The 15,358-nt window shown below is 40.3% G+C and overlaps 3 protein-coding genes across 4 annotated transcripts in view; 2 read left to right on the plus strand and 1 right to left on the minus strand.

Moving 5' to 3' along the window:
- LOC140948054 (uncharacterized) overlaps positions 1-11,213 on the plus strand; it is a 120,538-nt gene extending 109,325 nt beyond the window's left edge. The window contains exons 2-4 of the mRNA XM_073397274.1: positions 7,193-7,294; positions 8,326-10,212; positions 10,540-11,213. Of these exons, the coding sequence (XP_073253375.1) occupies positions 7,237-7,294; positions 8,326-10,212; positions 10,540-11,213 (2,619 nt within the window). The 5' untranslated portion in view covers positions 7,193-7,236. The remainder of the gene's footprint in view (positions 1-7,192; positions 7,295-8,325; positions 10,213-10,539) is intronic.
- LOC140948785 (uncharacterized) overlaps positions 1-15,358 on the minus strand; it is a 327,016-nt gene that overhangs the window by 266,879 nt on the left and 44,779 nt on the right.
- The window catches only part of LOC140948787 (death domain-containing ATP nucleosidase-like), a 99,936-nt gene that overhangs the window by 60,985 nt on the left and 23,593 nt on the right, over positions 1-15,358 (plus strand). For both annotated transcript variants that reach the window (XM_073398053.1, XM_073398052.1), the window contains exon 4: positions 5,509-5,694. In XM_073398053.1, the coding sequence (XP_073254154.1) occupies positions 5,509-5,694 (186 nt within the window). The remainder of the gene's footprint in view (positions 1-5,508; positions 5,695-15,358) is intronic.

The raw sequence follows: 15,358 nt of genomic DNA on the forward strand, positions 1-15,358 counted from the left end.
TTGCATATTTCATTTTGACTAATTCAGCCGGTCTGCATACATCTGTGGTAAAACCGTATTGACGAGGATGAGCGTAACCACCAGCCCTGAATCAAATCGAAGCTCTAAGAGGAGCCGGTTAACATAGTTACGAAATCCTAAACATTTGATTGCGTTATTTGGTTTATCAAAGAGTTAGCCACTGAAGACCGATCGATATGTATTCAGCATATAATCTAGAACGGCTGAAGAGATTCTGCCCAGCCAAATGCAAAGGCAGGAAAAAAGTTAAAATCATTAAAATGATAGTATATTCTTTCTAATCGCTGAATCGGCACATGACAAAACAGACAAAAGGTGACCTATGCATTTGAGCCGTTACAAAGAAGGCGTTCCTAAATGGTTCAGACGCCGACTTTTCATGTGCTGATTCAACACGTTAGGTTCGGCGCATGAAAAGTTGTCCGTCTAACCTGGCCAAAGCAGTAGACCGAATATGCCGAATCGTTGGACCTTGCGAAATAAAAACAGTATAAAGCTCAGACCGGTGAGGCGGCGGTTCGATTACAATGATTACAAAAACTGAAAAATTATATCGCAAAATCTAGAAACGAACAGGGAGATCTTATCGAATGGGGTGTACATAGAAGACGTATAATAAAAAAAGACCACTTCTCAATACAAACAGAAAACGAATAAGATAGAAAGGCCGGAAAGCTAAATGAATTCTTCCATTCTTTGGTTTAAAAATATCCTAAAATCATAGCCACGTTACAGTGAAATTCCTCCTCTTTAGGGTCCCAAAAACAGTTAGGTTAAAATGAAGTAAACCTTACCTGAATTAACGTTTTAAAGACAGTTGAATATAAGCGAATGAAATCTCCATGTAGAATGCAAGCAGCCCAAAGCAACGAGAAGCGAATCAAACCTCTTAGCTCAGCGAGTCTTTTCTTTGCAGTGCGGTGCAAGAAATCAACGGCAATTCGGTTGAATGAGGGTGACGTTGGTGGTGCTGATTTGACATAGTCCAGCTGTGCGCAACAAAAGAACTATTGTTTGCAACGCACCCCAACATCTGACCTTCTCTTCTTTCTGTCCTAACCTATCAGGTTGTCACTGCTCTGAGGTTATCAACACTGTCAACACCCACTTCCTGATTTTGCTGATAGGCTAGAGAAAACAGAGAAAAAGCAATTCACATTATTCGGAGAATTTCGGGAAATCATACCGATTTTCTTAACCATATAGTAGCTGCAGACTGAGAAACAAGCCTTCTGAACTTTATATTCTGTATATTCTGAAGCAACTTTGATGAAAGACCATAAAAAATTTGCCCGATTTGTGTTTGACCACTTCCACACTGACTTCCAGCAGTGCGTGTTCTGCTGTTCAGGCTGTTGTTTTCGATAAGTTATTTTTTTTAAAGTTTTTTTTTTTCAACTTAACGGTTTGAACAAAGGTACCAAACGGCGACGATTCTCATTAACAGCAGTGCTGTCACTTCGTTTTTAGTTTTTAAAATCTGTGATGTTTTTGCTAGTAACTACCGTAATCAGTTTGTAATCAATGTGTTCACCATTTTCAGCTGACCATTCACAGCATTCAGACCATTCACCTGCTCATTCACCAGATTGACTAGATTCACGATCATCGCCTTGCCTTGCAAAGCCACACTGAACACACTCTACTGAGTGCAAACCGCTTGTATTTTCCGCAGTTTCCGGAAAAAAACTACCCAGGAAAAAACTGAGTCTGCGGTGCAGACGACTCGAGAACTAAATCAGCAGTCCTCAGCTGAGTCCCAGTGGTCGATGAGTGGTTTCCCTTTCACCCAAAAAAAAAAAAAAAAAAACGGCTGATCGCCGGTGAATATTCACCAGATCAAATCAGATCAAATAGCCTGCGAACAGTAGACACTGAGTAGACTTTAATATTTCCGGTCGTTACTTCTCTCTGATACTAGGAGCGTTGCGTGACGACACGAAAAACGGCTGTGTAGCAGACTACCGCCCTGGGCGCTTATTAAATTTTTGGACCTTGAGAGTGGACGCCTATTCTAGGTGGGCGTTTATTCAGGGCTGGGCCCTTATTAATGTTCACCATTTTCAGCAAGTGTTGTACGTTTATTTTGCAACAAAACAATAAATGGTAACAACAAAACGAGAAGATGTAACAATGCAAGTTTTCTGTAAAATACTCTGAAGAAAACTCCGTCTTCGGGGAAGTCTCTTATTAGTACTTATTCAATTTTTTTGTGTGTCGAAGGAGGAATGGGGGTAGGGGTGGGCGCTTATTTTAGTTTGAGTGGAAAGGGGAGGGCTGTGAGGTGTGGGTGGGCGCTTATTCGAGGCTGGGTGTTTATTAACTTTTTCTGCCTCTAGGATGGGTGCTTATTCGAGGTGGGCGCTAATTCGAGGTTGGGCGCTTATTCGAATAAATACGGTATTTTTTAGTGTGTTACGGGTTTTTTTCGTTCCACATCAACTATGTACATAGCCCGCTTCCCATCCCAATGATAGTAGCAACAGCAAACGAGAAAAATTAGGTTTTCCACTCCGGTAAAATATAATGCAAAGTAAATGCAATGAGTATAATAGGCTGAACACAGTAGATCGCTGGACTTGGCGCGCGCTGCGACCACAGAAAAGTTCAGTTGAAAAATGGCAGACCAAACTATAGTATATCCACTTTATTCAGTTTATTCGATTTTCACCCGAACTTGAATATCCCTTGTTTTCGATTGCCCATCTTGCTTCATTCAGTGTTCAGTCGTTCTCTGACTGCGGCTTTGCAGTCGCGAAATCGTATGCACCTGCCGAACCTTTCGAACCTTTGTTCGGATCAGGATTGCTGTGTTCCTTAACTTTCACTGCAAAACGAATATGACACACTGATGACAAACAAGGAAAAAAACATAATCAGTGCCAGAAGTCTCACTGCAGTCTTGCAACTGTTAGAAAAAGAAACAGCTGAAGAAAGATAAACCCATTAGACCCATCACTGACACATTATATTATAGCCAACTCATCAGCAGACTCGTATCCAGCCCAACGCGCACTCGTGTTACAACAGGAATAATTCAGCCTGATAATTCACTGTCATCGTCAGCTGATAATTCACCTAATAATTCAGATAATTGTAAATTATTATCTATACTTGGAGGAATCTCCAGACTCCAGAATCTTGGTTATTTCAGTGTTCTCAGCTCGTGTTCTGAGTGTTTTCTTACCAAATTTCTGTTTCAGCAATTACTCGTAAGGACACACTGACGCCGAAACACAGGAAACAGTACCTGATTTAAACAATTGTTTAAACTGTTCAAAGAACTGTAATAAAGCGCGTAATCTTCTGATCTTTCTGATCTTTACTACTGGACCTATTCGGCCTATTCTTCAGATTCCCCCCATCAGCTGTCCTCTCCTATTACCCACTGTATTACCTTAGCACCCAGAGCACCTTACCCCTTGGGGACGAACAGAAAAAACAGAACAGAACCCTGAAGAAGAGAACACTGAGCCGTGCCCTGGGCTATTCCAACTGATCCCAACTCTGCCAACTGCCTTAGGTGACTGCGTTCAATGTGCGTTGTAATCAGTCAGTGCCATGCCGTATTTCAGATTTTTCCGTAAGAGCCGTGCGAATTGAGTTTGGCAGGGTACAAGACGTTTGAAACTAGCTTTAAAATCACTTAAATACCTTTTCTTTTTCACCTAGAATTTTCTATACATTCATTAGACGTTTCAACTGGCTTTAAAATCACTTAAATGCCTTTTCTTTTACACCTAGAATTTTCTATACATTCTACGTCGCCCTAGAAAATTCGGAGACATTCTCACACTAGATAAAGTTTTCGGAGAAAACTTGAAAGGACCCCTAAAAATTTCGGTCAAGGGAAAAGCTCGTCAGGTAATCTTACGTTTTCGGAAAGCTTTCACTGTAGGCTGTTATTTTCGGGAAAGGCGAAAAACAGCCCTAAAAAATTCGAGAGGGTCAAACCACTCCTAGGACGACCGAACAGATCAAATTTTTTTAGCGATGCGAATTATTCATTTATATTGCTTTTAAAGCACACCAGGATGCATAACGAGCCATTTCAGATCATTTCCCAGAAAACGGTCGTTGGGTGCCCCTGAATAGAGCGCAAACAAAAATTCAACAACAACATATTGTCTTATTCAACAAAATAAATCGAACAGGCTGATCGAAGTTGTATTTTACAAACGAACTACAAAAGACGCTAGACCAAAGGTAAAGACCAAGACTGTTTCAAATCATTAACAATTAGACTTGTCTGTCGCTAGTGATTTTATAATTTAGATGTTGATAGAACAAGAGACATCAAGTCTTTGTTTTGATCTTAGGGAAACATACATTATCGCGCAAAATTGTTCGATCGTGCCGAATCACTGCGACGTCGAGAAAAACAGAACCAAGCATCATTGGTATACTACTCCACTATAAGCAGTCCGTTGATAAAAAGGGAAAGTAAACTCTGCTATTTTCCAAAAATATGCTCGAACACAAACAGTTCAAAAACATGACATTTACAGGATCTAACTCGTACTAACGTGCCTCTCTAAGTCCGTTGAGAACAATCTGGACGAGCAAACGGTCGTGTTTATCTTTGCTGTGAATCCAGATAAATACAAGAAGGAATCTAGCCGAATTTTATAATGTTTCCTTCGCCAGGAGTTTAGTTTCGTCCCGAAACTCATGGCCTGATGCTCTTGTAATCGTTTACAAAAAACGGCCGCCGCCAACTCGATAGCCGCTTCATTATATGTCCACATACTTTGAGCACAAGAAAAATCCAGGAGCCAGCAGCCCCTAAAATAACTCAATAGAAAGGTTCTGTGAACTATAGGGAATATTCCATCAAAGATTCCATCGCTCATTGTGGAGTAGCCGTCATTAACTCTGCCATTACAACGGCCGCTGATAAGAGGTCACAGTAAATCCACGTAAAAACATTCCACAGGCAAACAATTTCTGTAATCACCATAGAACGATTCTTAATACAAAACTTCGCTATCTATCGAACGATGGCTGAGATTTAGACAGATAAAAACAGCCTTCCAAAATCTCCGACAGAACTTGAAAAAGTTGGGCCGTCTTTTTCAAGTTTGTTTTCATTGGCTCGCGCATGCGTGTGGGGTGACATAGCCCCTTTAAGTTAACGGAACGCCAACGGAATGTGAAATGAACCTTTTTCGCTTATAACAATGAAGTGATTGGATAAAACATGTTCATTGTAAGAAAGGTTGCTGTCAGCAAATCAAAAGAAACGGCGTGAAAACCATAATCTGTCGTTGGGATCTGGCATCCCTTGATTCGGTGTTCTCTTGTCTCTGGTCAGTTTACTTCCAGTTTGTAATCAGAAAGACATTTTTGTGAAAGTTTAACCGTAATTATTGGAAAGAAAGATTTACGCATGCGTCTATGCGCAAGGCAATTAATTTTTTAGTTTCTTTTATCCAGAAGACTTGATTTCCGAAAAAGAATACTTCCTAATTCTATTCCATATTTCAGGTGTTTTCACAGCTGCATTTGATTCTCAACTCGAGTGGCTCATTGTTAAAGGGATAGCTGATTTTGCGGATGGTGAGCAAGCGACTGCAGAAGGTTGGGAAGCCTGTGCTAGTATGATGGCAGCATCTCTTGTCTCACACATTTTAAGTGATCCTTGTGTTTTCCGCACTTGGCCTCATTACTCAGGTATAAATTCTTGTCAGTTTGGTGTGTGATGATTAGGCGCAGGGGTAACAGGCCGAATTTGCCGTCAGTAAAAGAAGTCTTGAATGTGCGGTATTGAGTGAGACAGTGCGGAAGCTCAGATCCGAGATCAAAAGGCTTGTCAATATTTTTGTCCGTTTTGAAATTCTATCTTCATTGCCAAGCGGCGTGAAATTAAGAGTTAGTTTAAATTGAAATTCAGGGCTTAATTCAGGTTCTGGTTCTACACTTTTTCACACGGACTTTACAATTCCGAAAAGTAAAACTCTGTCAAAAAACTACATACACTCTTCTCTCGTTCTAGATCAAAAACTAAGCGATTAGGGTATTTTAAGGCTCTATTGTCTTTCACACGCGTGTCACTCAAAAATGTCAGTTTTCAGGTGCATAAGCGACTTATCAGTTCAAATAGATCGACGCTGAATAGGCTAAAGGTTCACTTCGGAGTTCAAGGTCCTACAAAACTAGTTCAAATTCAAAAAGTTCCGTAATGTCACGCACGAATTCTGTCACAGTTAGAAAGAAGCACTTGAGAGGATTGGGGTCGTTACCTCAACTTTTAGACGCTCAACTTTAAGTCTAGCACTTTCAGTTGAGAGTTAGACAAACTTAAACGTCGTTTCTGGTCAAAAATTCAGATTATACATTCTTTCCTTAGCTATAAATTGCATATCGACTAAGAGTAAGACAAAAAACGCTAATGATGTCTTTGGCTGATTCTTCTTTTTTTAAAGCTGACTTGTTCCACTCTTTACTTCACTTTGATTTTAATGAGTCGCCCCACCGATGCGGGAAGTCTTTTGCTCGTGGATTTCGGAATTTTGGGCTTTGGATTCTGGAATTTAACTCTTGGATTCCGGAACTCAGCCCCAGGAATCCGTAATCCGGCAGCAATTGGAATCCGTAATCCAAGTTCAACTGACAAGGAATCCGGAATCCAGTATGTGAAGTCCAGAATTCACAGCGTGAATCCAGGATCAAAGACTTTCTTGGATTACCTTATATGGGGCGAAATGAGCAAAGCATTCATTATGAGACGCGTACAGCGCCGCACATGCGCCTGACAGAGTTGACTTTAAGTCAGTTTATTCTTGTGTGCGTAATCACAGTCTATTAAAAGAAGGAAATGTGCTAGTAAATCCACCCAACTCAAACGCAAATATGCTGTTGTCGGCCTACAGCTATTTTGATTAACGATGCAGCAGGAAAGTCTTTGCGATGAGATCGCAAATAATATGGGTAATTCCATATAAAATTTACCAAATTCTGAAGAAGGTAAAAGTTTGTGACATTTCATATATACTATTCTGTGGCACTGTCAGCCGCGAATGTATGACCAAATTGCAAAGAATTTACATGCAGCTACCCACATGACCTTGCAGTCTTGTGGAGTACGCTGAGACCTTGACGTCCGACAAGGTTAACTGAAATAGATGTACATGATGTGGCCCGCGTCTCAACCAACGATTTTCTTCAACAGGTGCTTCTTGCGATGACCAGATCTCACGACAAACCAAAAGGGGAATGTATTCTGACCACTTATCTCAGCAAAACGAATCCATAACCCAGCAGCATCTTGCAGGTATCTTTCTCTAACAACGCACTGAAATTGTGACACTTTATAAGTCTATAGTCAGTCTATGCTTCGCATTATGTTAGTACAGCTTTTGAAGAAACCAACAGTAATACCCCTAAAATGCTCAAAATTGTGCGGTATGGTAAAGTTTTCTGCTTTAATAAAGCTTCTTTTTATCAGTAGGAAAAACCATAGACGCAAAACAGCTTTGATTTGCGTTTGTCATGAATACATTCACTCATCAAAAAGAGAGTCAAAACGGAGAGTGATACTGGAGAGAGTGACTAATTTTCGTGTGGGGCTCGCGTGCGACACACGGCGTCCACGGAGTTCTGTGTCTAACGAGCGGGGTTTAATTTTCTCAAAGAAAAATACTGTTTGGCAGTCTAGGAAAAAAATGAGCCGACCACAAGCCATTTTAACATAGAAAATAGACCTTCCCACCTATTTTAACAGTTTTAATTTGGACCATTTGGCTGGAAAGAAGACCTTAAAATCACTTGCTGAGTTAAATAGTGATTTGGTTAAAACTAACCAACATATAGCTCCAAAAAGACGCGAAATTTTACAGACGTTTCTATGGAAGAGAGCAAGTTCATGCCTCCCACCATACAAAAGTCTGTATAAAATTTCGGGACTTTGTCACGGTTGAAGAATATCTTCGCTCGCTCTGAACGTATCGCCTTTAAACAAGGTAAGTTTTCAGGCGTTCTCCAGTAGTGTAGTGTCGATGGATAATTGCTTACTTAAAATCTTGGAAGGGTCTATTAAGTGTAAATTACATAAACGACGTAAAGACAAACCTGTGTTGGGTTTTGTAAATATTTCTTCACATAATTCATGCTTCTTCTTAATTAGGATTGAGAATCTTTATAGTTATCCCAAAAAGATCGTCTATATCGATCTTCAACTCGTTCGTTTTGCAACGTTACAAAACCATAAAAGCGTATCTTAGACGATATACAGAGCGTGGACGGCTTGTATGACAGTATAATAAAACCAAATCGATCTTATTTTTTGGATCTTGTATTTCTCAGGGGTGCCAGCTATCATAGAAAGGATTCGTCAGCTTTACAAACGTCGTGAAGGACGGCTGGTACCATTTCCATGGTGTGATGACCTTAATTTCAGCCTGAATGAGATTTTCACCCGACTGAAGATCGTGAACAAAGAAAAAACTCGAGGAACATTGACCGATGATGAAATCACCAACATGACTGCTATCTTTAGACCCCACCCTGATTGCCCGAAACCACGGATTCTTTTGATCGAAGGAGAACCTGGCATGGGAAAAACCACCTACTCACAAAAACTGGCGTATGACTGGGCAAATAAACAAGATGAATGGGACTCGTCTTTTCCATCAATTGAAGTCCTGCTCTTGCTTAGATGCAACGATGTTAAATCTGGCATCTGGGAAGCTATTGACGACCAACTTCTTCCTGATGATATTGACGAACAGGCTAAGGAGAATTTTTTCAAATACATCCGAGAAAATCAGGCCAAATGTTTGCTACTGCTTGATGGATTAGATGAGGCAGATTCCTTTAAACTGGACATGTACTACTCGCTCGTTCAGAGTAAACTCCTCCCAGCTTGGCACATTGTCATTACATCTCGCCATGAGGTTGGAAAGAAAGTAAGGCCATACTGTGACGCCCTCTGGGAGATTGTAGGATTTACTGATAACGATGCGGAAAGTTTTATCAGAAAGTATTTTAAAGGCAGGGAACACTTGGCTGAGAAGCTGATTGAACGATTGACATTTCCAGAGTATGATGATGATCCACTTAAAACGCTAGGCGAGTTAACAAAAAATCCACTCAATACAGCTTTACTCTGTTGTCTTTTCGAGGATTTCGAAGGTGTTCTTCCAACAAGCAGGACTGAGTTGTACGTTGAAATAGTTGCCTTTGTTTTGAGAAGATACGAAGTAAAAAACGGACTTAAAAGCAGCGGTGAGGACTTGATTTCAGGTTATAAGAAAGAACTTTTGCTTTTGGGCAGCTTCGCGTTACAATCCCTGCTTAAAGGAGAGTTGTACTTTGAAAAGAAGGAAGATACCGTCAAGCGTATCAATTTTGGATTCTTGTCTTTTCAACAAGGTGGCGCCAAGCGCAAACCTTCCACGCGCTGTGCATTTTTACACAAAAGCTTTCAGGAGTTTTTTGCTGGCCTTTTCCTTGCGTTTCAAAGTATCAGCAAAGAAAGAGACTTAACCTCAGTTGTAGACGATAAGAGATACTTGGATAAACTGAGACAGGTCTTTTTGTTCATGAGTGGCATCATGACCTTGCGGAGTGAGGAAACTGCAGTGTCGTTCTTTATTGTTATGGCTAAAAAAATCAGCTCTGCCGAAGACCGTAAATCATATATGAGTTTAGCTTGTGAGTGTTTGTTGGAGTGTTCAAGAGTCCAGGACAGCCTTGAAACTCGCTTAGTTTCTAGTTTAGGTAAGCACCTTGACATGTCGTCCCTGACTGAAGTGGATTTTGGCGAAACAGGCATACACGGTGCTGGTGCTGCTGCGATTTCCATGGCCCTCACAGTAAACTCCTCCCTGACTAGTTTGGATTTAGGTTGGAACAGTATTGGCGACGCCGGTGCTTCTTCTCTTTCTCAAGCCCTCACAGCAAACTCCTCCCTGATCAGTTTGGATTTAAGTCGTAACAGTATTGGCGACGCCGGTGCTTCGTCTATTTCTCAAGCCCTCACAGCAAACTCCTCCCTGACTAGTTTGGATTTAAATGCTAACCGTATTGGCGACGCCGGTGCTTCTTCTCTTTCTCAAGCCCTCACAGCAAACTCCTCCCTGACTGGTTTGGATTTACGTGCTAACCGTATTGGCGACGCCGGTGTTTCTTCTCTTTCTCAAGCCCTCACAGCAAACTCCTCCCTGACTAGCTTCTATTTACGTGATAACGGTATTGGCGACGCCGGTGCTTCTTCTCTTTCTCAAGCCCTCACAGCAAACTCCTCCCTGACTAGTTTGGATTTAAGTCATAACAGTATTGGCGCCGCCGGTGTTTCTTCTCTTTCTCAAGCCCTCACAGCAAACTCCTCCCTGACTAGTTTGGATTTAAGTAGTAACAGTATTGGCGACGCCGGTGCTTCTTCTCTTTCTCAAGCCCTCACAGCAAACTCCTCCCTGACTAGTTTGGATTTAGGTTATAACAGTATTGGCGCCGCCGGTGTTTCTTCTCTTTCTCAAGCCCTCACAGCAAACTCCTCCCTGACTACCTTGTATTTAGGTGGTGAACGTATTGGCGAGGCCGGTGCTTCTTCTATTTCTCAAGCCCTCACAGCAAACTCCTCCCTGACTCGCTTGTATTTACCTAATAGCGGTATTGGCGACGCCGGCGCTTCTTTTCTTTTTCAAGCCCTCACAGCAAACTCCTCCCTGACTGGTTTGGATTTACGTATTAACCGTATTGGCGACGCCGGCGCTTCCTCTCTTTCTCAAGCCCTCACAGCAAACTCCTCCCTGACTAGCTTGTGTTTATTTGGTAACAGTATTGGCGAGGCCGGTGCTTCTTCTATTTCTCAAGCCCTCACAGCAAACTCCTCCCTGACTAGCTTGTATTTAGGTGCTAACCTTATTGGCGAGGCCGGTGCTTCTTCTCTTTCTCAAGCCCTCACAGCAAACTCCTCCCTGACTCGCTTGTATTTACCTTATAGCAGTATTGGCGACGCCGGCGCTTCTTTTCTTTCTCAAGCCCTCACAGCAAACTCCTCCCTGACTAGTTTGGATTTACGTTCTAACCGTATTGGCGACGCCGGCGCTTCCTCTCTTTCTCAAGCCCTCACAGCAAACTCCTCCCTGACTAGCTTGTATTTAGTTGGTAACAGTATTGGCGAGGCCGGCGCTTCCTCTCTTTCTCAAGCCCTCACAGCAAGCTCCTCCCTCAAGAATCTCTTCTTTTGAGTGCCAGCAGTATAGCCGACGCTGGGGTTTGTCTTCCCAAGGCCCTCGCAGCAAACTCCTTTCTTATATGATGTGTACTGTTTCGCCCGGTGACGATGGGGAACGTGTACTTTGAGATAAGGCTTTCAAATAAGCGAAATCCCGAGAAACGTGCCCCTAGAAAAAGCGACTGTGTGATAAGCCGTACTTGTTAACCGGATCGTTTCGTGTCGTTTGAATGTAGTCGCCTCGCTGCTACCTACTTGATTACATCTTAAAACGATACGAAACGGTTCGGTATAAATGTAATTTAATACGTTTTTCGATGAAGTCTAAACTATGTTACTGTTAGTTTCAGTAACGGTATAATCACGTTGTATAATAGCAATTCGAGTTGTTGGTTATCAGTAGCTCAATAAAAGCTACTGCTGTATGTTGAGACGTGTCCGTTCCACAAAGTAAAGCCTTGTCGGACGCGGTTAGTTTTGGATGGATGACCGACGCAGGATCCCCTCTGACCTCTTTTTCAGTGCTGATGTTTTGCGATTGTTTTGTTTCCTTTTTCTTAACTTTTAAAACTTCCATAACTTCCAAAATAACTGTCAAAAGTTTTTTTCAATCGATACATCTATCAGAAATGCAAACAGCTTTTATTGATGGGCATTTTATTTTGTCGAGGAGACTGGACGAGGGTCTTTGTTACCGCAGAAGCTCAGATGGGCTTCTGATTACCATAAACAATATATATTTTTCTGACATTAATTCAGCTTAAAAAAGGCAGGTGCTAAAATTAATTTTAATTATTAAAAGAAAAAATAATAATTTAAGAATATGAACCTCGTTAGGCTGTCCACTGTCTCGCCGTTTTAATAAGAACAACCGATTTTTGATTTTTACTGAATTTGTTCTACTTCACTGCGACTCTTATTTGTGTATAAGGAAAACGTTTTTTAGTGATATAATCTCCAAATATTCCATCTTTTATACTTTAAATGAACAAAATAAAATATTACTTCTTTTTAATAACGTAGACCATTTTATTTGTAAAAAATCAGTTATTTTGTTTTCGAATCTTTCAAGAAAAGGAAACAAGAGTCAGGATGTTGTAACTAATTATTATTTATCATTTATTTTGTAATTCATTGCTGTATTTTTCTATTATTTTCCTTTATTTTTCTTCTATGCAATACCATCTATGTAAGTGGAAATGCAAAAAAAAGTTGTTGTTGTTTATTAATTAGTAAATAATTTCGTACAAATTCCTTGTTGTTATTATTTTTAGATTTGATATCCATCTGCTATTTTCACTAGACGTAATTGTACCAAGGGTATCTTCCTAGAGTTTAAGATCGCCTGCCATTATATTGCATTGTAATAGCAGATAACAAGTTATTAGAAGAGAGTTGTAAAAATGTAATTTATAATGGGCAAATAAATCGGTCTGGTATGGTATGAACGCTGACCACTACTTCCTTTCTATTTTTCAGTTTTCCATTTCCCATTTCCCATTTCCTGTTTTAGTAAGTTACCACTTAACCCAGAGGGCGAGGGAATTAGCGGTGTTTTACCCGCTCCAGGTCATTGTTAAGTTAAATTCCTCGCTATAGTCCGGGGTTAGGGCCCGCAGTTTTAATTGACTGAAGCTTGCGTGGTAGGCGTCGAAAGGGGCGGAAGAGTAAGGGAAGAATGGAGGGGAACTGGGGTGAGAGGAAAAGAAACCCTCGTCTCCGGCCTGATCCTTGAGGTAAATTGGGAGGAGGCTCCACCCCGAGGCCCACCCCCTTAGTTTGCCCTTTAATATACCATTTTTGACAGAGAAGGTGCCCTTTTTATGTACCTTCCATTGAAAACTGGTACCTCTTACACATACCGCCTCCAGCAGAATTCTTCTTATCATTGCGGGCGAGCAAAAGCGAGCTCGAAGATGTAGTATTATTGGTGGGGTGGTTAGGAGCTATTTATAAACTGTATAGCGAAGTTTTCCTACAATCTGTCCACATTCTTGGGATTCCCGTTTGTTCTACGTAGTATATTATACATGGTATGTGGTTACGAAGGCCCTGGTGTTCTATCTAATGTCCCCGTAATCACGTGAGTGCACATGCAAGTGATGCAACAATATTTGATCGAATCGAACACACACGAATTCAGATATGCATGGCTGTACCAACTGCGAGACTTTTCCATTCTCCCTGCCCGCCGGAAATCTATTTACCCAGCAAAATGTATGAAAGTAGATGCTGATCTCAGCTTAGTGCGAGGCGAGTCTTCGGTAAATATAAGATACGAGTGTTGGTAAAGTCTAGAAATCCATGCAAATTAAGTTTTAATTCAGGTTACACTAAAGTGTACAGTTTTTATATTTTTATACGTTTCCAAGCATGTTACGTCGCTTATCATCTGAAAACGTCAAAAAGGCTTAGGCTTAAACTAAGCTTTTATTATCATTTTCTATTTCATGTCAACAACCTTTGGTGATTGAACACGGATTGAAAAACCGATTGAAAAATAAGACTTCGTGCAGTCATGACTGTGTTTACATTTCAAAGTTGTAATAATGTATCACGCATTACTTTTCTGTTTTTCTGTTTCTTTATAATTATTATTATTTAAACATATTTTACTGGCGAAGTTTGCCCCAAGTGTAACAAAAACTCATCGACAGGACTCACGGTGACAATTAAATAAATTATATTAATAGTAATCCGAGTAATAAGTCAAAAGCGGCAGGAAGACAAAGAAGATGGTATTTTTATGAAATTTTTTCGATTAAGATATAAAAGACTGGACATGAAAACATAAATCATTAGTTTGCTCCGGGACAGTAACGGTGATCCAAACAGGGAACTAAAAACTGATAAAATTTGTGCTTTAACAGAAAACCACCTGTCAGCAAATATGCGAGCAGTAGAGGAGAGCAGATTAGTTCTAGGGGCAGAATGAAGTGGACATTGGACAGTGGACAGTGGACAAAAAATGCTCACCGGTCTCGTTGTCAACCACAAAAACAAGCTAAATAATAATAATAATTTTATTTATATAGCGCTAAAATCCAATAATTGTCCAAAGCGCTACCTAATTACAAAAAAAAAAAAAAAAATCTAAATTATAAAATATCTACAATATACAATATAATTCAAATAGAGCCTAAGTTATCTACTATATAAATCAAAAACATCTTAAAAACAAAAGGAATCTCATAACCTATATGCTAACTTAAATAAAAAAGTTTTAAGGGATTGCTTAAAAGTTGCCACTGAAGCACATTTCCTAATCTCTAGAGGTAAATCGTTCCACAATTTAGGTCCTGCAATAGAGAAAGCTCTGTCTCCATATGTTTTCAATCTGCTTCTTGGAACCACTAAATATTCTTTACATGAAGAACGCAATGACCTAGAGTATGTTTTAAAATTCAAAAGGTCAGAAATATAAGAAGGTGCAAGGCCATGAAGGGCCTTGTATACCAATAAAAGGACTTTAAAAGTTATTCTAAACTCAACTGGTAACCAATGAAGATTAATTAAAATAGGAGTTATATGAACATGCTTCGGTGTCAGTGTAACAACACGAGCTGCAGCATTCTGAACTGCCTGTAGTCTAGCTAACAGATACTTAGGAAGGCCATGTAATAAGGAATTACAGTGATCAAGTTTCGAACTAATAAATGCATGGACTAAGATTTCACATGTATCTTGGCTTAAGTACTTGCGGATTTTAGCAATATTTCTCAAATGATAGAATGATGATTTACAAATGTTCTTAATGTGCTCCTCAAAACTAAATATGCTATCAAACTGAACCCCTAAATTACGAACAGAGTCACGAGGTGCAATGCACTCAGAACCAACAGTAATGTGACCGATGTCAGGCATAGGATGGAATCTGGAACTGATGACTACAAGGTCCGTTTTGTCCTGGTTCTGTTTAAGATAGTTTCTTATCATCCATTCATCAATGTCCCTCACACAGCATTCCACCCTCAACTTCACTTGTTGGATGTCATTCAAGCTGGTAGATTTAAAGGTAATATGTAATTGGGTGTCGTCAGCATATAGATGGTATGATAGTCCATGATCATTTATTATGTCCGCAATAGGTGATGTGTATAACAAATACAACAAAGGGCCCAGAACGGATCCCTGAGGGACACCACAATCAATGCACGT

This window comes from Porites lutea, chromosome 9 (genome assembly GCF_958299795.1).
Source record: "Porites lutea chromosome 9, jaPorLute2.1, whole genome shotgun sequence".
In the NCBI taxonomy this organism is placed as follows: Eukaryota; Metazoa; Cnidaria; class Anthozoa; order Scleractinia; family Poritidae; genus Porites; species Porites lutea.